This window comes from Pleurodeles waltl, chromosome 7, assembly GCF_031143425.1.
Source record: "Pleurodeles waltl isolate 20211129_DDA chromosome 7, aPleWal1.hap1.20221129, whole genome shotgun sequence".
NCBI classification, from domain to species: domain Eukaryota; kingdom Metazoa; phylum Chordata; class Amphibia; order Caudata; family Salamandridae; genus Pleurodeles; species Pleurodeles waltl.
Window position 1 is genome coordinate 699,450,107 of NC_090446.1, and position 20,505 is coordinate 699,470,611.

Consider the following 20,505-nt stretch of genomic DNA (forward strand, 5'->3'; position numbering starts at 1 on the left):
GACCAGAGGAAACCTTGGTTTCCGCCAGTCAGCCCAGCGGGAAAGTCGTAATGGGGCTGGTGGGGAGGTCGCCAGTAAGGAGGCAACCACCCCATCTGCAGTTCAGCAGACGGGTCTTCCTATCCGCTGAACTTGTAATGAGGCCCTTAATTTTTTGCCTCCAAATGCCGTGGACTCCTAAGTGTTTGTGGACCACAGGTGAAAAACCACTGTTCTAGGTTAATTATCGTAAAGAAAAGTCTGGATTCTAGCAATGACATTAAGGTGAGCATTATTCCAGCCTTCATATATTGTACATAGGACAACCCACTGCTGACGGTAATTATGCTTACAATAGAAGGTAAGTAGTAACTGGCACTGTCATATAGCTTGAATCTTAACAGTCTGACCGCGGTGGCAATGATGTGATCATTATCAAAAAAAGGAAGAGAGCAACTAGATATGAAGTAGTGAATTGACTCTGGAGAACATAAAGAGAAAGGTGCTGTTTCCACACAAAGAAAAAGTCAGTGTTGAGGTGGACAGAGAATATTTACCTGAAAAACTAACAGCATGGGAGCCCGGTGGGCAGTTTTGTTTGAATTTTTCCCCCTGGGTTCTAGTGAAATCTGGTTTGGAATTGTTTTCTGCTGTTACAGCTGACAGCTATCACTAGTAAAGGAGAGTTCATCCCACAACTGACTTTGGCAGCCTAAACTGATCTACAAGTGTTAATAATACTTTATGGAATATCCCTCAATCACAAAAAAAGCTTTTAGCACCTTAACCTAACGCCCAAAAAAGCAGAAACACTGTATCGGAGGACTCACGCTTTACCTTCAAATGTACCAGCAGAGCTGCAACAACAGCAGATTCAAAAGAAAACGGTAGGTGAAACTGGTGAAATAAGGACTACTCTTAAAGCCTTTACTGTTAGCAATGATCCTCTTCTTGTATGAATCTATAATGAAAACTGAACTAGAAAGCAAAGTAAACAGCCTCATTCAGAGAGCCACAGGTTGTGAGAAAGGCTTACACGACAATTGTGATGCTTACAGCAGCATATATCTGGACCCCACTGACTCAAGGGAGAAGAGCAGTTTAGCTTACCATGCACTGCATTTAAATAATCAAAGTTTTAAGATGCCTCATGTGTCCTTAAACGTAGCCTTTGAACATGACATCATGCCAGACTTGTATCAACTGGTGCCTGCCACTGACAGAAACTGAAAGTCCAAACACACTTGGAGGAAACACATGGGAGTTTGTGTTTATTTCTTACACCAAAGTAAATTTGCACGACTTACCCCAGAAGTTGTTACCAAAGGAAATCATTTGCAACAGCAAGGCAGATAAACATCATGGAAGAATCCATTTGTACCTTAGCTGCACCCCTTCTCATGAATATTACTACACACAATCAATGAAAAGCAATGATAGCATTAAATATCATAAAAAAGTATTAATATGTTTAGTTATTAGAATGCAAGTTTAAAATTGGATAAAAGTTTTGTTCCAAACGTCTCAAACGCGAAGTTACAAATAGCGGGAGTATCAGTATCTAACGAAGAGATGGGCTTACTCCTCTGTCCATGTTTTTGGGTAAAACAGCCCGTGACAATCTGTATTTCCAGGTTGATTTTTGTTTGTTTACTCATGCAGTTTTAAAGGAGCTTCCGGGTAAAACATGGAAACGTATATTCCCAAAGGTGCTACAAACTCCGATCACCAGCGCCCTCAAAATAACCAAACTGCTCTTTAGGCCTTTAATGATCATCGGTAACGTTTAATTTTCTATAAAATATATATTCAATTTAGGAAGGCCCCGGCCATGGGAGCTGGCCTCTCTGTGTGCTGCCTGGCGGGAATAGACGTCCGAGGCACTTGGGGTCTCCTTTTCCTTCTGCTCGTCCCATCGACTGCAGGTTAGGCCCCACAGACCAGGACGCTAAAATGCTGAACGTCCGGTGCACGAGTACTGAAGGCAAAAACACTTTATGGTCAAAGGCTCGGCTGCAAACCTATACACAAGTGAGTTAATATGATTATATTGCTTTCAGTATCTCTGTTGCTACAGTTTCAGAGACGTTTAATGCATCTACTACAAAGATATGTATCATTTTCTTATCACACCTCGAGGCTGGATGACAAAATTGTGAAATCGGCTCTGCCCTGTGATTAGAGGTTTGATTTTTCCTCGAACTCAAAACTTTTGTATAAGATCAGGCACCCATTTGAAAGGCAAATTCCGGAATTGGGCTGGTTTGTTTTAGTACGTAGATGAAATTACAAGTTTAGGAAATTAAACTTGAAAAGCTCAAGATTTAAAATGCCACATTGGCCATCTAAGCTCTCTGAGGAGGTATTTGTGGCACTTTTTTGGAGTTGATTTACAAAGAAAAAAATAATTCGCTTAAACTGCAAAATTTGCTTTTGTGTCAGCTGTTTATTTAATACATGTTCTTCATGTTACCGTTATTTAATTGTAAGCGTGATCAATATGAAAGATAACTGAACTTTTTGTCTCCTTTTTGCTGGGTTTTTAGAGCTTAACACCTGCTTCAACACTGTCTATCAGCTGTATTAGGAAGAAACCCCCAGCTTCCTCTTCTGAGGAGGACTGGCCTCAAGTAATTCTGGCCACTTCAATGTCATTCTATGTTATGTTGAGTTATTTTTATATATTGTGCAGATACGTCAAGTATTTGGCCAGCTAGAGCATCCTAATGCAGAGTGCTGACTTTGGGTTGTGTTTTTTGTCAGAGAGAGTTTACGATGGGGAGATTCGCCAACCAACTCTGTCCAAATGGGTGAGCACAATGTTTTTAGGAAGGTGAGATGTTGCCCTTGTTTGTACCCTGTTGTAGGATAGCGGGACTTTCAAACTGCTAGTTGCTTATATGCAGGGCCGATAGAAGACATTGGTTGACTCTTTTCAATGCAGTGGGGATTTGGTCAATTAGCCCACCATGTAAGCCATGACAGTTGTGAGAGTAATGCCTGACATTTTTTTTCTGAGTCTTGGCAAACTTTACAATAACATGCATGACTAATACCCTTTTCTAGATCTGCGTGAGTGTGTATTTCAGCAGATGTGGTACGGTCTTTGTAAATGATTTGCTCCGCATGGGTGACCTGTACCTGAACTGACTTGGGGTGATGCTTATTCTGGCAGCCTGTTCTTCATCCTTAAACACAGAATCGAACTGTCTTATCATACCAGTTGGTGTCTTTGGATCATTACCAATGCTTTTTTATGTTGCTCCTGCCTAGTTCTCCCTAAGCATGTCCACCTGTTCACAGTTCCCATGTGTTTGTCATCCTGGTGTGTACCTTTCGAGCCTGGATGTATCATGCTTAAGATCCCCGCTTTCTACTTCCCTGGTTTTCTGCTACTGTAGACCTGCTGTCCTAAAGGCTGTCGTTTCCTGGTTCGTAGAATTTTTAGAACATTTGGTATTTTGCAGAGCTTTTAGAGTGATACTGGTCTACAACCTTATAGAATGTAGGAGAACAGCGTTCGGGCAAATCCAAAACAGGCACGTCTTCTGAGATCACACCCAGAGAAGGAAGCTGAGAAATGGTGGAAACACGATGTCATAGGCTTGACCAGCACATGAGGGAGCACCCACAAAACTGGTGGCAGAGCAAGCAAGGGTAAGTCTGGAATTGGTATAAAACATTGAAAGTTCAATGAGTTATTTCATGAGAGCTACGTTTTCTGGCATCAACCCCCACTCCATTCTTACTAAATATCGGCATTAAGGCATAGGCAGGAGAAGTTTCACAAGAATATTCACTGCCACTTAGAAGATGTGGCTTTCCTTTTCAACAAGATTGTCATGCTGTTAGTCCTATCTGCTGGTCAGTTAGAATTAACAGGCTGGCTCAGATGGTTCTCCTGCTTGCATCTCATGAAACGCTGAATGATAAAGGGCAAGGTGACACTGGCATGCTACTGGTAGATCTCCTGATTTTCTTAGGTGACAATGCAGGTTTCAAGAATTTGATGGGATTTAATAAACATAATCGAGTCACCACTTAATGTACACATTATACATAATTTATATAAAGGATATATGTAATTATATATGATTTTATGTTTAAAGTTGTTCTGAAAAAGGGAGGCCCCAATAAATCTTTCCTTGGCGCCAAAGAGGTTTAATATAACTCTGTAGTTTGAATGAGCTTGAAGTGTTTGAATTTGGTGAGGCAAGAAAAATGTGCCCAGTTCGCAGCAGTGAGTGCAGAAATTGCCTTCCAGCTTGTTATCAGGTCTATGGCTCAAAGACATGCACGTGCTAGCACTAGAGAGCCATCAGTAGCATGAGCTCAGTGCACGTCCACCCAAGACCTCTTTAAATTTCACAGGATTCACAGGACGCTGTTGGTGATGGATCCAGGCAGGGAAATAAATCAATGACCTCAAAGGAGAAAACCACTTGCACAACAGGGCTATTATGTTTTATTTCTCAAAAAGAAACTCTCTTTGGGATTTTGTTTTTGCAAAACGAAAAGGTTGATGGAGCTGGGCCAAAACGTCGTGGCACCCACTCAGCAAACTCCTTTGCCTTCAGAACAAAAGTGGGATCAGCTGCTGCCATGTAGATAGGCAGGGATCTCAAATAGGGCAGTCTTCTTACAGGAAAGTAGAGCCCATAGACTCCACTCATCTGGCGGGCCATAAGCAAGACTCTAAATGAGCCACCTAGAGGTTTCCCTTTTCACAGAGTGGGAAATAACCTCATGAGATTTTTGCCATTGTTTAGCATTTTAACAAAAGTCATATGACTGCTATTTGAATAGTATCACACATTAATGAAATATCAGTAGCTCCACCAACCTAAATAGCAAGAAACAAATGCAGTGCTGCAGCACTGCTAACCTGACATACTGTTTTTATGGGAATGATTTGGTGGATGTTGAAGCTAAGAAGCTGTGTAGAAAGTCAGTAGAGCATAATGTTCATAGGTAGTGCATGAAAAAATCCTGCAGGATCGCCATCTCCCTTGACATTTGTAAATCTTAAACCGTCCTCTAGTGTGCAAACTTAAATGAGGGTAAGGACTTTAAACTGGGTCCAGATTTTAGGGCGGAAGTTCTGTTCACTTACAAAAAAACATAACAGTATCAATTCAGGTACTCTAAGGCTTTTGCACGCTCTTACATTTTCTTCTTTTCAGTGCATAATCCCGTTACAAGATAGGAATAATTTGAAAGACAATCATATAACTGACTCACTATTGTTTTACAAAACTTTAATAATTAGTGAGATCATATTCTGGTAGAAGTGACTTTTGGCATGGTTGAAAAGAGATAGCATGAAAACTGTGTGCCGCATTTATTCTGCTCAATGACATTTCACCAGCTACACTGTCATGACTATTTAGACAATGCTGCAATTGGAGGTGACAAAATGCCCTTGGGCAGGGTGGAGCAGGCAAGAAGTGCAATGGGGGTGGATTTTGGGGGAGCCGTCATGAAGAAAACAAACAACAATCACTGTGTGGCAAACACAGGCGGCGATAATGTGCCTGTGTTTCCCCATGCAGAAAAACGTACACAATTCAAAAGAAAGATATCAACTTTGTATGGAAGCTTTACTTTTTGGTACTGAAAGATAAGGAATTTCGGTTGAAGGTCACATCATAGTTATTGGGCTTAGTGGGGATGTAGGTGGCACAGATGTCATGCAGCTCCAGGCAGGGAAATCCCGTGCGGGATACTTGCTTGGCCACCTTGCCATATTTAGGTTGGTCAATATGACCAGATGGCCCAGTGGCAGATGGGCCACCAGATCATGGGTTTCCACTGGCAGAGCCAGCTGAAGTTCTGCCAACAGAAGTCCAGCAATGTCCCACCTGCAAATAGGGTGGGGCAACCACAAGTTTGGCAGTGCAGAAGTATCACTGATTTACAGTGGTACTCTTGCTCCACTGCACTCTAAGTTACCTTCCAAGGAGCTTGATACAAAAGCCTTATAAATGGGGTTATGATTGGCTCTGATTTTGGGGAATATGGAGGTCCATGCTAGGGGTGGTCTCCCTGAGAAAGGCATGTTCGAGAGTTCTTTTTTCCTTGGAGGCTGGTTTTTCAAGAATGACTCTATAGTAGTGCGTTTGTGGGCCAAGTACTTCCAGGTTTACAACTAAGGAGAGATATGCATTATGTAGGATGGCTTAAAGTTTAAATATGTTCTAGGCCAGTGGTTGTTTACCTGTTGTCCAGAGAACCTCAGTGTCCCCGAGGCCTACTCTGGGGTCCGCAACTGTTTCACAAAATTAAATAGTATCAAAATGAATAAATCAAAAGTCATAAAGTATTTACAAATAAAGAAACAAAATAAAAAATGTGAAACATTTTTGATTACGAATCAAAAAAAATATTTAAATATTTGAGCATTTGTTTGGTGTATGCTTGTTTTTGTACTTTTGTTTATTGTTTTGAGGTTCAAATCATAGAAATTGCTTTGGCCGAGGGTCCTGAGCTTCCATCCAATAAAGAATCAGTAGGGCTCCTTGGATTCCAATATTGATCCAGTAGGGGGTCAACCGAAGTCAAAATCTTAAGAATCACCGCTCTTGGCTTCAATTGTGGAGCTATTCTGAAGGTGATCAGAACTGGCAAAATGTGCCAAGACCATTGTTTTCCTGTAACTAGACCTGCAGGTGCATGGAGGGCAGCTTTCAAGGGGATCAAGGGAAGTTTGGGAATATCTGTCAGTAGGGAGTTTCCAACCCCAACCCTAGATAATACTCAGGACTGTGTAAAATCATCCTCAACAATGAAAAATGTAATTCCTCTTAGGAGTCTGACGTTAAATTGTAGGCCCGGGCTTTAGCAAAATATGTGAGCATAAAAATTCAGGTTTTTGTCTAGCATAAACCCAAGAGACTTGATACAGATAACAATGGAGGGTTTACAGGAAACAAGTTGATGGAGTTGAGCCATATTTACACTGGAATTGGTAAATGAGGCAGGGAGCTCAGGAGAAAATCCGTTTTAGTTGTGTTCAGTGTTAGTTGCTGTGTGGACATACAAGATTGGATTTTAGCGAGTCTCTCCATGAGGGCCAATGAGCAGGGAAAACTAAATAAATCATTTACTTCTCTGAATGAGTAAACTCCTGTGAGATTTGCTCCTGTGTGGGTGTATCCCTCATGTGCATGCCTGACACTGGCTACTTCCATTCCGCATAAGCAAAGTAGGCAAGTTTGCAATTTCAACTTGCGTGCAAGTTTTTCACAAGAAATGTAGGTTATGCATGGGGCATCTCATGCATTTTGAGCATACACAAGTAACACAATTTTACGGGTGCAAGTTTATTTGTTACTAGAAAAGAGTTTTCTTTATCAGACCCTTAATTTTAGTTAAGGTGTTTGTAGGAAAGTACCATCTTGCCTGGCATGTTACCCCCATTTTTCACTGTATATATGTTGTTTTAGTTGTATGTGTCACTGGGACCCTGCCAGCCAGGGCCCCAGTGCTCATAAGTGTGCCTGACTGTGTTACCTGTGTTATGACTAACTGTCTCACTGAGGCTCTGCTATCCAGAACCTCAGTGGTTATGCTCTCTCATTTCTTTCCAAATTGTCACTAACAGGCTAGTGACCAATTTTACCAATTTACATTGGCTTACTGGAACACCCTTATAATTCCCTAGTATATGGTACTGAGGTACCCAGGGTATTGGGGTTCCAGGAGATCCCTATGGGCTGCAGCATTTCTTTTGCCATCCATGGGGAGCTCTGACAAATACTACACAGGCCTGCCACTGCAGCCTGAGTGAAATAATGCACACATTATTTCACAGCCATTTTCACTGCACTTAAGTAACTTATAAGTCACCTATATGTCTATCCTTTACCTGGTAAAGGTTAGGTGCAAAGTTACTTAGTGTGTGGGCACCCTGGCACTAGCCAAGGTGCCCCCACATTGTTCAGGGCAAATTCCCCGACTTTGTGAGTGCTGGAGACACCATTACATGCGTGCACTACACATAGGTCACTACCTATGTGTAGCTTCACAATGGTAACTCCGAATATGGCCATGTAACATGTCTATGATCATGGAATTGCCCCCTCTATGCCATCCTGGCATAGTTGGCACAATCCCACGCTCCCAGTGGTCTGTAGCATAGACCCTGGTACTGCCAAACTGCCTTTTCAGGGGTTTCACTGCAACTGCTGCTGCTGCCAACCCCTCAGACAGGTTTCTGCCCTCCTGGGGTCCAGCCAGGCCTTCCTCAGAGAGAGGGTGTTACACCCTCTCCCTTTGGAAAATGGTGTGAAGGCAAGGGAGGAGCAGCCTCCCCCAGCCTCTGGAAATGCTTTCATGGGCACAGATGCTGCCCATTCCTGCATAAGCCAGTCTGCACCGGTTCAGGGACCCCTCAGCCCTGCTTAGGCGCGAAACTGGACAAAGGAAAGGGGAGTGACCACTCCCCTGACCTGCACCTCCCCTGGGAGGTGACCAGAGCTCTTCCAGTGTGCTCCAGACCTCTGCCATCTTGAAAACAGAGGTGGTGCTGGCACACTGGACTGCTCTGAGTGGCCAGTGCCAGCAGGTGACGTCAGAGACTCCTTCTGATAGGCTCCTTCAGGTGTTGCTAGCCTATCCTCTCTCCTAAGTAGCCAAACCCTCTTTTCTGGCTATTTAGGGTCTCTGTCTTTGGGAATTCCTCAGATAACGAATGCAAGAGCTCATCAGAGTTCCTCTGCACCTCCCTCTTCACCTTCTGCCAAGGAATCGACTGCTGACCGCGCTGGAAGCCTGCAAAACTGCAACAAAGTAGCTAAGACGACTACTGCAACTCTGTAACGCTGATCCTGCCGCCTTCTCGACTGTTTTCCTGGTGTGCATGCTGCGGGGGTAGTCTGCCTCCTCTCTGCACCAGAAGCTGCGAAGAAATCTCCCGTGGGTCGACGGAATCGTCCCCCTGCAACCGCAGGCACCAAAAAGCTGCATCACCGGTCCCTTGGGTCTCCTCTCAGCACGACGAGCGAGGTCCCTCGAATCCATCAACTCTGTCCAAGTGACCCTCACAGTCCAGTGACTCTTCAGTCCAAGTTTGGTGGAGGTAAGTCCTTGCCTCCCCACGCCAGATTGCATTGCTGGGAACCGCGACTTTTGCAGCTACTCCGGCCTCTGTGCACTTCCGGCGGAAATCCTTTGTGCACAGCCAAGCCTGGGTCCACGGCACTCTAACCTGCATTGCACGACTTTCTAAGTTGGTCTCCGACGACGTGGGACTCCTTTGTGCAACTTCGGTTGAGCACCGTTTCACTCTTCTTCGTAGTGCCTGTTCTGGCCCTTCTGCGGGTGCTGCCTGCTTTTGAGAGGGCTCCTTGTCTTGCTCGACGCCCCCTCTGTCCCCAGACAAAATTGGCGACATCCTGGTCCATCCTGGGCCACAGCAGCATCCAAGAACGCTAACCGCACGACTTGCAGCTAGCAAGGCTTGTTGGCGTCCTTTCAGCGGGAAAACACTTCTGCACGACTCTCCACGGCGTGGGGGATCCATCCTCCAAAGGGGAAGTCTCTAGCCCTTGTCGTTCCTGCAGAATCCTCAGCTTCTTCTGTCCAGTAGAAGCTTCTTTGCACCCACAGCTGGCATTTCCTGGGCATCTGCCCATCTCCGACTTGCTTGTGACTTTTGGACTTGGTCCCCTTGTTCCACAGGTACCCTCGACTGGAAATCCACCGTTGTTGCATTGCTGGTTTGTGTCTTTCCTGCAGAATTCCCCTATCACGACTTCTATGTCCTTTGGGGAACTTTAGTGCACTTTGCACTCACTTTTCAGGGTCTTGGGGTGGGGTATTTTTCTAACCCTTACTATTTTCTAATAGTCCCAGCGACCCTCTACAAGGTCACATAGGTTTGGGGTCCATTCGTGGTTCGCATTCCACTTTTGGAGTATATGGTTTGTGTTGCCCCTATCCCTATGTGTTTCCATTGCATCCTATTGTAACTATACATTGTTTGCACTGTTTTCTAAGACTATACTGCATATTTTTGGTATTGTGTACATATATCTTGTGTATATTTGCTATCCTCATACTGAGGGTACACTCTGAGATACTTTGGCATATTGTCATAAAAATAAAGTACCTTTATTTTTAGTATATCTGTGTATTGTGTTTTCTTATGATATTGTGCAAGTGACACTAGTGGTACTGTAGTAGCTTCACACGTCTCCTAGTTCAGCCTAAGCTGCTCTGCTAAGCTACCATTATCTATCAGCCTAAGCTGCTAGACACCCTTTACACTAATAAGGGATAACTGGGCCTGGTGCAAGGTGTAAGTACCCCTTGGTACTCACTACAAGCCAGTCCAGCCTCCTACATTGGTTGTGCAGCGGTGGGATAAGTGCTTTGAGACTACTTACTACTCTTGACATTGTACTTTTCATAAGAGAAAAATATACAAAACAAGTTCAGTGTGTGTACACATAGCTAAAAGGTTTTGCATTTCCTCTTTTCACTCTTTTCTAAGTGCTGAAAAGTACATCTAAACTTTCTAAAGTTCTTAAAAAGTTGAAAAAGTTTTTTTCTGTCTTTCCAAAAGTTCTGAAAAACTTTTTCTTCACTTTTTCTTCACTTTTTCTATCACTTAACTCTTTCTAAAAATGTCTGGCACAGGCCAAACTGTTGACCTGTCCAAAATTGCATATGATCACCTTAGCTGGAAAGGAGCAAGGAGTCTCTGCATAGAAAGAGGTTTGAGTGTAGGGAAGAATCCTTCTTTGGAATTGTTGCTTAACATGCTTAGAGAACAAGATAAGGCCAGAAGGGCCCCATCTGTTGAAAAAGTAGCTAATGGTTCCCAATCTGATCCAGGGACTCCCCTAGAGATAGATTCAGGAAGGAAACTTAGTAGCCTGCCCATTACTAGACAGTCTAGCATAGTTAGTACAGATGCTGGGTCACATTATACAGATGGTGTGCTCTCACATTACACTGTTAGCCATGCTGTTAGGGTGAATTCTGTAAGGGATAGGTCTCCTTCTGTCCATTCTCACCACACTTCTGTTTCAAGACATGTCCCTCCCACCCACCCTGATGACAGAGTGTTAGAAAGGGAGCTCAATAGATTGAGAGTGGAGGAATCCAGGCTGAAGCTCAAGAAGCAACAGCTGGATTTAGATAGGCAGTCTCTAGAGATAGAAAGAGAAAGACAGAAATTGGGTTTAGAAACCCATGGTGTCAGCAGCAGTATTCCCCATAGTCATCCTGTAAAAGAGCATGATTCCAGGAATCTGCATAAGATAGTTCCCCCTTATAAGGAGGGGGATGACATTAACAAGTGGTTTGCTGCACTTGAGAGGGCCTGTGTTGTTCAAGATGTCCCTCAAAGGCAGTGGGCTGCTATCCTATGGTTATCATTTAGTGGTAAGGGTAGGGATAGACTCCTTACTGTGAAAGAAAGTGATGCCAACAATTTCACTATTCTTAAGAATGCACTCCTTGATGGTTATGGCTTAACCACTGAACAATACAGGATAAAGTTCAGAGAGACCAAAAAGGAGTCTTCACAAGACTGGGTTGATTTCATTGACCATTCAGTGAAGGCCTTGGAGGGGTGGTTACATGGCAGTAAAGTGACTGACTATGAAAGCCTGTACAACTTAATCCCGAGAGAGCATATTCTTAATAATTGTGTGTCTGATTTGTTGCACCAGTACCTGGTAGACTCTGATCTGACCTCTCCCCAAGAATTGGGAAAGAAGGCAGACAAATGGGTCAGAACAAGGGTGAACAGAAAAGTTCATACAGGGGGTGACAAAGATGGCAAGAAGAAGGATGGTAAGCCTTCAGACAAAGGTGGGGACAAATCTAAAAATGAGTCTTCATCAGGTCCACAAAAACACTCTGGTGGGGGTGGTGGCCTAAATCCTCTTCTAATCAAAATAAGGAAAAGAAACCATGGTGCTATTTATGTAAAATAAAAGGCCATTGGACAACAGATCCCAGTTGTCCAAAGAAAAGCACCAAGCCTCCTACCACTACAACCCCTACTGCTACACCTAGTGTCCCTACTAATAGCAGTGGTGGTGGGAGCAAACCTACTAATAGCCAATCTAAGGGAGTAGCTGGGCTCACCTTTGGTAACTTAGTTGGGGTTGGTCTGATTAGGGAGACCACAGAGGCTGTGTTAGCCTCTGAAGGGGCTATTGATTTAGCCACCTTGGTTGCTTGTCCCCTTAACATGGATAAGTACAGGCAACTACCCCTAATAAATGGTGTTGAGGTCCAGGCCTACAGGGACCAGTGTCACAATGGTGATTGAGAAACTGTTCCACCCTGAACAACACCTATTTGGTCACCAGTACCAAGTAACCGATGCTCACAACAACACACTTAGCCACCCCATGGCTGTTGTAAATCTCAACTGGGGGGGGTTACTGGTCCAAAGAAAGTTGTGATAGCCTCAGATTTGCCTGTAGACTGTCTACTAGGGAATGATTTGGAGACATCAGCTTGGTCAGATGTGGAGTTGGAGGCCCATGCAGCAATGCTGGGCATCCCAGGGCATATTTTTGCTTTAACCAGGGCTCAGGCCAAAAAGCAAAAAGGACAGGGAAGCTTGGATCCTGGAACAATGGACCAAGCGCTCCCTAAAGCTAGGGCTAGTAGAAGTAAAGCACTTCCTACTATCCCTCCCTCTACAGTGGATTCTTCTTCTGAGGAAGAAGAGTTTCCACCCTGTGCAGAACCTACACCAGAGGAGCTGGAAGCAGACACTGCTGAGCTTTTGGGTGAAGGGGGGCCTGCCAGGGAGGGGCTGAGTGTGGCACAGCAGACCTGTCCCACACTAGAGGGTCTAAGGCAGCAAGCTGTCAAACAAGCAAATGGGGATGTCAGTGACTCTCACAGAGTTTACTGGGAGGACAACCTCTTGTACACTGAAGCAAGGGATCCTAAACCTGGAGCTGCCAGGAGATTAGTGATTCCTCAGGAGTACAGAAAGTTCCTCCTAACTCTTGCTCACGACATTCCCCTTGCTGGACATTTGGGGCAAATGAAAACTTGGGACAGGCTTGTTCCCCTGTTTCATTGGCCTAGAATGTCTGAGGACACAAAAGATTTTTGTAAGTCCTGTGAAACCTGTCAAGCCAGTGGCAAGACAGGTGGCACACCAAAGGCACCCCTTATTCTACTGCCTGTGGTTGGGGTTCCCTTTGAAAGGGTAGGGGTTGACATAGTTGGCCCCCTTGACCCTCCTACTGCTTCAGGCAATAGGTTTATCTTGGTGGTAGTGGACCATGCCACAAGATATCCTGAGGCAATTCCTCTAAGGACCACTACAGCTCCTGCAGTGGCAGAGGCCCTCCTGGGAATCTTTTCCAGGGTGGGCTTCCCAAAAGAGGTAGTTTCAGACAGAGGAAGCAATTTCATGTCTGCTTACTTGAAGGCCATGTGGAAAGAGTGTGGGGTGACATACAAGTTCAAAACACCCTATCATCCACAAACAAATGGACTGGTGGAGAGATTTAATAAAACTCTCAAAGGCATGATTATGGGACTCCCAGACAAACTCCGCAGGAGATGGGATATCCTCTTACCATGCCTCCTTTTTGCCTACAGGGAGGTACCCCAGAAAGGAGTGGGCTTCAGCCCCTTTGAACTCCTCTTTGGACACCCTGTTAGGGGTCCACTCACACTTGTCAAGGAGGGTTGGGAACAACCTTTAAAAGCTCCAAAACAAGATATTGTGGATTATGTACTAGGCCTCAGATCAAGGATGGCTGAATACATGAAAAAGGCCAGTAAAAACCTTCAGGCCAGCCAAGAGCTCCAGAAGCAATGGCATGACCAGAAGGCTGTTTTGGGTCAGTACCAACCAGGGCAGAAAGTGTGGGTCTTGGAGCCTGTGGCCCCAAGAGCACTCCAAGATAAATGGAGTGGACCCCACACAATTGTTGAAAAGAAGGGTGAAGTCACCTACTTGGTTGACTTAGGCACTGCCAGGAGTCCCCTTAGGGTGCTCCATGTCAACCGCCTGAAACCCTACTATGACAGGGCTGATCTCACCCTGCTCATGGCAACTGATGAGGGACAGGAAGAAGACAGTGATCCTCTACCTGATCTCTTCTCTTCCACAGAACAAGATGCTCTAGTGGAAGGTGTTGTACTGGCAGATTGTCTTCCTGCTGAGCAGAAAGACCACTGCATAAATCTCCTGGGTCAGTTTTCTGAACTCTTCTCTACTGTGCCAGGTACCACTTCTTGGTGTGAGCACACTATAGATACTGGAGACAGCTTGCCTGTCAAAAGTAAGATCTATAGGCAGCCTGACCATGTCAGAGACTGCATAAAGCAAGAGGTCCAGAAAATGTTAGAACTAGGAGTGGTTGAGCACTCTGAAAGTCCATGGGCCTCTCCTGTGGTACTTGTGCCAAAACCTCATTCCAAAGATGGAAAAAAGGAAATGAGGTTTTGTGTTGATTACAGAGGTCTCAACCAGGTAACCAAACCTGATGCTCACCCTATACCCAGGGCAGATGAGCTCATAGATACACTGGCATCTGCCAAGTATCTAAGCACTTTTGACTTGACTGCAGGGTATTGGCAGATCAAATTATCAGAAGATGCAAAACCTAAAACTGCATTTTCAACCATTGGAGGACATTACCAATTCACAGTAATGCCTTTTGGATTGAAAAATGCACCTGCCACTTTTCAGAGGTTGGTGAATACAGTCCTACAAGGGCTGGAAGCCTTCAGTGCAGCATATCTGGACGATATAGCTGTCTTTAGCTCCAGCTGGGATGATCACCTGGTCCACCTATGGAAAGTTTTGGAGGCCCTGCAGAAGGCAGGCCTCACTATCAAGGCTTCAAAGTGCCAGATAGGGCAGGGGAAGGTGGTTTATCTGGGAGACCTGGTTGGTGGAGAACAGATTGCACCACTGCAGGGGAAAATCCAAACAATTATTGATTGGGTTCCCTTACTACTCAGACTCAGGTGAGAGCCTTTTTAGGCCTCACTGGGTACTATAGGAGGTTCATAAAGAACTATGGCTCCATTGCAGCCCTTTCTTAATGACCTCACTTCAAAGAAAATGCCTAAGAAGGTATTATGGACAGCAAACTGTCAGAAAACTTTTGAGGAGCTGAAGCAGGCCCTGTGCTCTGCACCTGTCCTAAAAAGCCCTTGTTACTCTAAAAAATTCTATGTCCAAACTGATGCATCTAAATTAGGAGTAGGGGCAGTCCTATCACAACTTAATTCTGAGGGCCAGGATCAACCTGTTGCTTTTATTAGTAGGAGGTTGACCCCTAGAGAAAAGCGTTGGTCTGCCATTGAGAGGGAGGCCTTTGCTGTGGTCTGGACACGGAAGAAGTTGAGGCCATACCTGTTTGGCACTCACTTCATTGTTCAAACAGACCACAAACCTCTACTTTGGCTAAAACAAATGAAAGGTGAAAACCCTAAATTGTTGAGGTGGTCCATATCTCTACAGGGAATGGACTATACAGTGAAACATAGACCTGGGAGTACCCACTCCAATGCAGATGGACTCTCCAGATATTTCCACTTAGACAATGAAGACTCATCAGGTCATGGCTAGTCTTATTGTCCTTCGTTTGGGGGGGTTGTGTAGGAAAGTACCATCTTGCCTGGCATGTTACCCCCATTTTTCACTGTATATATGTTGTTTTAGTTGTATGTGTCACTGGGACCCTGCCAGCCAGGGCCCCAGTGCTCATAAGTGTGCCTGACTGTGTTACCTGTGTTATGACTAACTGTCTCACTGAGGCTCTGCTATCCAGAACCTCAGTGGTTATGCTCTCTCATTTCTTTCCAAATTGTCACTAACAGGCTAGTGACCAATTTTACCAATTTACATTGGCTTACTGGAACACCCTTATAATTCCCTAGTATATGGTACTGAGGTACCCAGGGTATTGGGGTTCCAGGAGATCCCTATGGGCTGCAGCATTTCTTTTGCCACCCATAGGGAGCTCTGACAAATACCTCACAGGCCTGCCACTGCAGCCTGAGTGAAATAATGCACACATTATTTCACAGCCATTTTCACTGCACTTAAGTAACTTATAAGTCACCTATATGTCTATCCTTTACCTGGTAAAGGTTAGGTGCAAAGTTACTAAGTGTGTGGGCACCCTGGCACTAGCCAAGGTGCCCCCACATTGTTCAGGGCAAATTCCCCGACTTTGTGAGTGCTGGAGACACCATTACATGCGTGCACTACACATAGGTCACTACCTATGTGTAGCTTCACAATGGTAACTCCGAATATGGCCATGTAACATGTCTATGATCATGGAATTGCCCCCTCTATGCCATCCTGGCATAGTTGGCACAATCCCATGCTCCCAGTGGTCTGTAGCACAGACCCTGGTACTGCCAAAATGCCTTTTCAGGGGTTTCACTGCAGCTGCTGCTGCTGCCAACCCCTCAGACAGGTTTCTGCCCTCCTGGGGTCCAGCCAGGCCTGGCCCAGGATGACAGAACAAAGGACTTCCTCAGAGAGAGGGTGTTACACCCTCTCCCTTTGGAAAATGGTGTGAAGGCAGGGGAGGAGCAGCCTCCCCCAGCCTCTGGAAATGCTTTCATGGGCAGAGATGCTGCCCATTTCTGCATAAGCCAGTCTGCACCGGTTCAGGGACCCCCTCAGCCCTGTTAGGCGTGAAACTGGACAAAGGAAAGGGGAGTGACCACTCCCCTGACCTGCACCTCCCCTGGGAGGTGCCCAGAGCTCCTCCAGTGTGCTCCAGACCTCTGCCATCTTGAAAACAGAGGTGCTGCTGGCACACTGGACTGCTCTGAGTGGCCAGTGCCAGTAGGTGACGTCAGAGACTCCTTCTGATAGGCTCCTTCAGGTGTTGCTAGCCTATCCTCTCTCCTAAGTAGCCAAACCCTCTTTTCTGGCTATTTAGGGTCTCTGTATTTGGGAATTCCTCAGATAACGAATGCAAGAGCTCATCAGAGTTCCTCTGCATCTCCCTCTTCACCTTCTGCCAAGGAATTGACTGCTGACCGCGCTGGAAGCCTGCAAAACTGCAACAAAGTAGCTAAGACGACTACTGCAACTCTGTAACGCTGATCCTGCCGCCTTCTCGACTGTTTTCCTGGTGGTGCATGCTGTGGGGGTAGTCTGCCTCCTCTCTGCACCAGAAGCTGCGAAGAAATCTCCCGTGGGTCGACGGAATCGTCCCCCTGCAACCGCAGGCACCAAAAAGCTGCATCACCGGTCCCTTGGGTCTCCTCTCAGCACGACGAGTGAGGTCCCTCGAATCCAGCAACTCTGTCCAAGTGACCCTCACAGTCCAGTGACTCTTCAGTCCAAGTTTGGTAGAGGTAAGTCCTTGCCTCCCCACGCCAGACTGCATTGCTGGGAACCGCGACTTTTGCAACTACTCCGGCCTCTGTGCACTTCCGGCGGAAATCCTTTGTGCACAGCCAAGCCTGGGTCCACGGCACTCTAACCTGCATTGCACAACTTTCTAAGTTGGTCTCCGGCGACGTGGGACTCCTTTGTGCAACTTCAGGTGAGCACCGTTTCACTCTTCTTCGTAGTGCCAGTTCTGGCACTTCTGCGGGTGCTGCCTGCTTCTGAGAGGGCTCCTTGTCTTGCTCGACGCCCCCTCTGTCCCCAGACGAAATTGGCGACATCCTGGTCCATCCTGGGCCACAGCAGCATCCAAAAACGCTAACCGCACTACTTGCAGCTAGCAAGGCTTGTTGGCGTCCTTTCGGCGGCAAAAACACTTCTGCACGACTCTCCACGGCGTGGGGGATCCATCCTCCAAAGGGGAAGTCTCTAGCCCTTGTCGTTCCTGCAGAATCCTCAGCTTCTTCTGTCCATTAAAAGCTTCTTTGCACCCACAGCTGGCATTTCCTGGGCATCTGCCCATCTCCGACTTGCTTGTGACTTTTGGACTTGGTCCCCTTGTTCCACAGGTACCCTCGACTGGAAATCCACTGTTGTTGCATTGCTGGTTTGTGTCTTTCCTGCAGAATTCCCCTATCACGACTTCTATGTCCTTTGGGGAACTTTAGTGCACTTTGCACTCACTTTTCAGGGTCTTGGGGTGGGGTATTTTTCTAACCCTTACTATTTTCTAATAGTCCCAGCGACCCTCTACAAGGTCACATAGGTTTGGGGTCCATTCGTGGTTCGCATTCCACTTTTGGAGTATATGGTTTGTGTTGCCCCTATCCCTATGTGTTTCCATTGCATCCTATTGTAACTATACATTGTTTGCACTGTTTTCTAAGACTATACTGCATATTTTTGGTATTGTGTACATATATCTTGTGTATATTTGCTATCCTCATACTGAGGGTACACTCTGAGATACTTTGGCATATTGTCATAAAAATAAAGTACCTTTATTTTTAGTATATCTGTGTATTGTGTTTTCTTATGATATTGTGCAAGTGACACTAGTGGTACTGTAGTAGCTTCACACGTCTCCTAGTTCAGCCTAAGCTGCTCTGCTAAGCTACCATTATCTATCAGCCTAAGCTGCTAGACACCCTATACACTAATAAGGGATAACTGGGCCTGGAGCAAGGTGTAAGTACCCCTTGGTACTCACTACAAGCCAGTCCAGCCTCCTACAGTGTTGGTATGACTTAACAGAATACCCTACCTGTGCTCCCACAACTGAGTGCATAAAAGAGATCCAATCTTCATCCACCCAATGACACCAATATACCTGCACACACAAACACATACATATACTTATGCACACACACACACCACACACTCAGTTCATGCTTGTAATACAAATAAATAAAGTACGCAAAGCATGCTTACCTGCACGTGCAGATCTCCTCCTCTGAGAACACATTTTTCCGGAATGTAGGAAGAGTACAGTTCCAGCAGAAAGTGAGTGAGCAATTGGCACACCACATCATGTGACAGCCTCCATTCTTCTGAAATGTAACAGATCAATATGCACCATTAAGGTTATCACAGTGTCACATGCTGAGCCACAGTATTTTCTTGAATGTAAAGATGAGGGAAAGAAAACTGAAACTATGATGCAAAACTGTACATAAACTATAACACTGAAGTGAACTGTAGTTTTTTCAAACACAAACGGCATAAGAATGAAAAGCTTGTACATACTGTTGTTGAAAAAGCTCCTTATAATGTTACAAAGTCCTACACATCTGTCAGAATAGTTTTCTCTAACTATATAATGATATGCCCATAGGAAGGAATTGTGGAAACAAGAGATCAGCATCTTGCAGGATGCCAAGGGGTTCAAAGAACATGGGAAAGAGAGAAAGTAAGGTCAAAGTTCAACAAAGAAAAAAACACTGCCAATGGATTTAACAAAGTCACAGATAACTTTAATTTAGGGAACATAGCAGGCATGAGTGACAGAAGCAATAAGCTAGCTTCAAGAGCCAGGGGAGTTTTAGGAAGATATGTAGATGCCTCATGGTCAATAAATGCACACGAACAGTAAGCGGTTAGCAAATTTCAACAAATAGTAACTTTGTTAAGACAAATATCTGGTGAACGTTCAGCATTTACCAATACAGGCAGAACTGTGAATGAGGGACTCATGGGCATAGACACTCTGCACCACATGTGGTCTGTCCAAGAGCAGATGCAGAGGACATTCTTGAGAATCCCCTTTTCTTCTAGCAAACAGAACTCATCTAATGCAATGGGGCAAAAGTAGGGATTGCTCTGGACCACAAAATAATTGGAACATCCCTAAATGGCTTTCTTACTGACGATTCAAGAAATGTGGAAGAACTTGCTGCCCATACTACAAATACCCAAATGGCAGTAGAAAACTGCCCCTGTGTTGGTTGAGGCTTTGAGTTCATTGATAATGATGTACCAGTATGACTGAAGACTGTCTTTCAGCCCACTTACCATGACACACATGTGACTGAAGACTCTGGGCCTGATTAAGAACTCAGTTCTGCATCACAACAGTGACAGATATCCCGTCCACCGAAATCTAAATCCCATAGGACATAATGCGATTTCCATTTCAGCAGATGGGATATCCGTCACCGTTGTGAAGAAGTAACCCTTCCACCGAGTTATAAATCAGGCCCTCTGTGTTTCAGCTCACCAAGTGGTGCAGGTCTCTATTTCACACATGCTCTCTAAAAAAGGGATCTTTGGATGTTTGCTTGGTCCATTGGCTCTGAGAAGGTCAGCCGCCTTCATAATGACATCTGCACAATCTCCGAAGCCAGTAGACAGGATAAACATATATACCATGTATTATCAGTCTAGGAAGATAAATGTTAAACAGACACCTTTGTGAGCTGCAGGTTCAGAAGCAAAGGGTTCTATTGCAGATTAGGACACATATCACAGCAGCTTTTCTAAGCGTGGCCTCGGAGTACAGTTAGGGCAAGGAGAATGCTGAATTTGTAACAATGTTAAGAGGTAAGCTATTTGGTGCTATGCAGCTGCAGTAATTGATTTGTAATTGCACCAGGGGGATTTTACTCATATTATGCATGTTAGAAAATAAACTATAATCTCATGAAGGAGCGCTGAAAATGAAGCAC

The 20,505-nt window shown here is 45.1% G+C and overlaps 1 protein-coding gene across 5 annotated transcripts in view; it reads right to left on the bottom strand.

Annotated features, from left to right (window-relative positions):
- The window catches only part of LOC138304557 (E3 ubiquitin-protein ligase RNF14-like), a 123,632-nt gene that overhangs the window by 17,264 nt on the left and 85,863 nt on the right, over positions 1–20,505 (bottom strand). For all 5 annotated transcript variants that reach the window (XM_069244714.1, XM_069244715.1, XM_069244717.1 and 2 more), the window contains one exon: positions 18,773–18,891. In XM_069244714.1, coding sequence (XP_069100815.1) covers positions 18,773–18,891 — 119 coding nt within the window. The remainder of the gene's footprint in view (positions 1–18,772; positions 18,892–20,505) is intronic.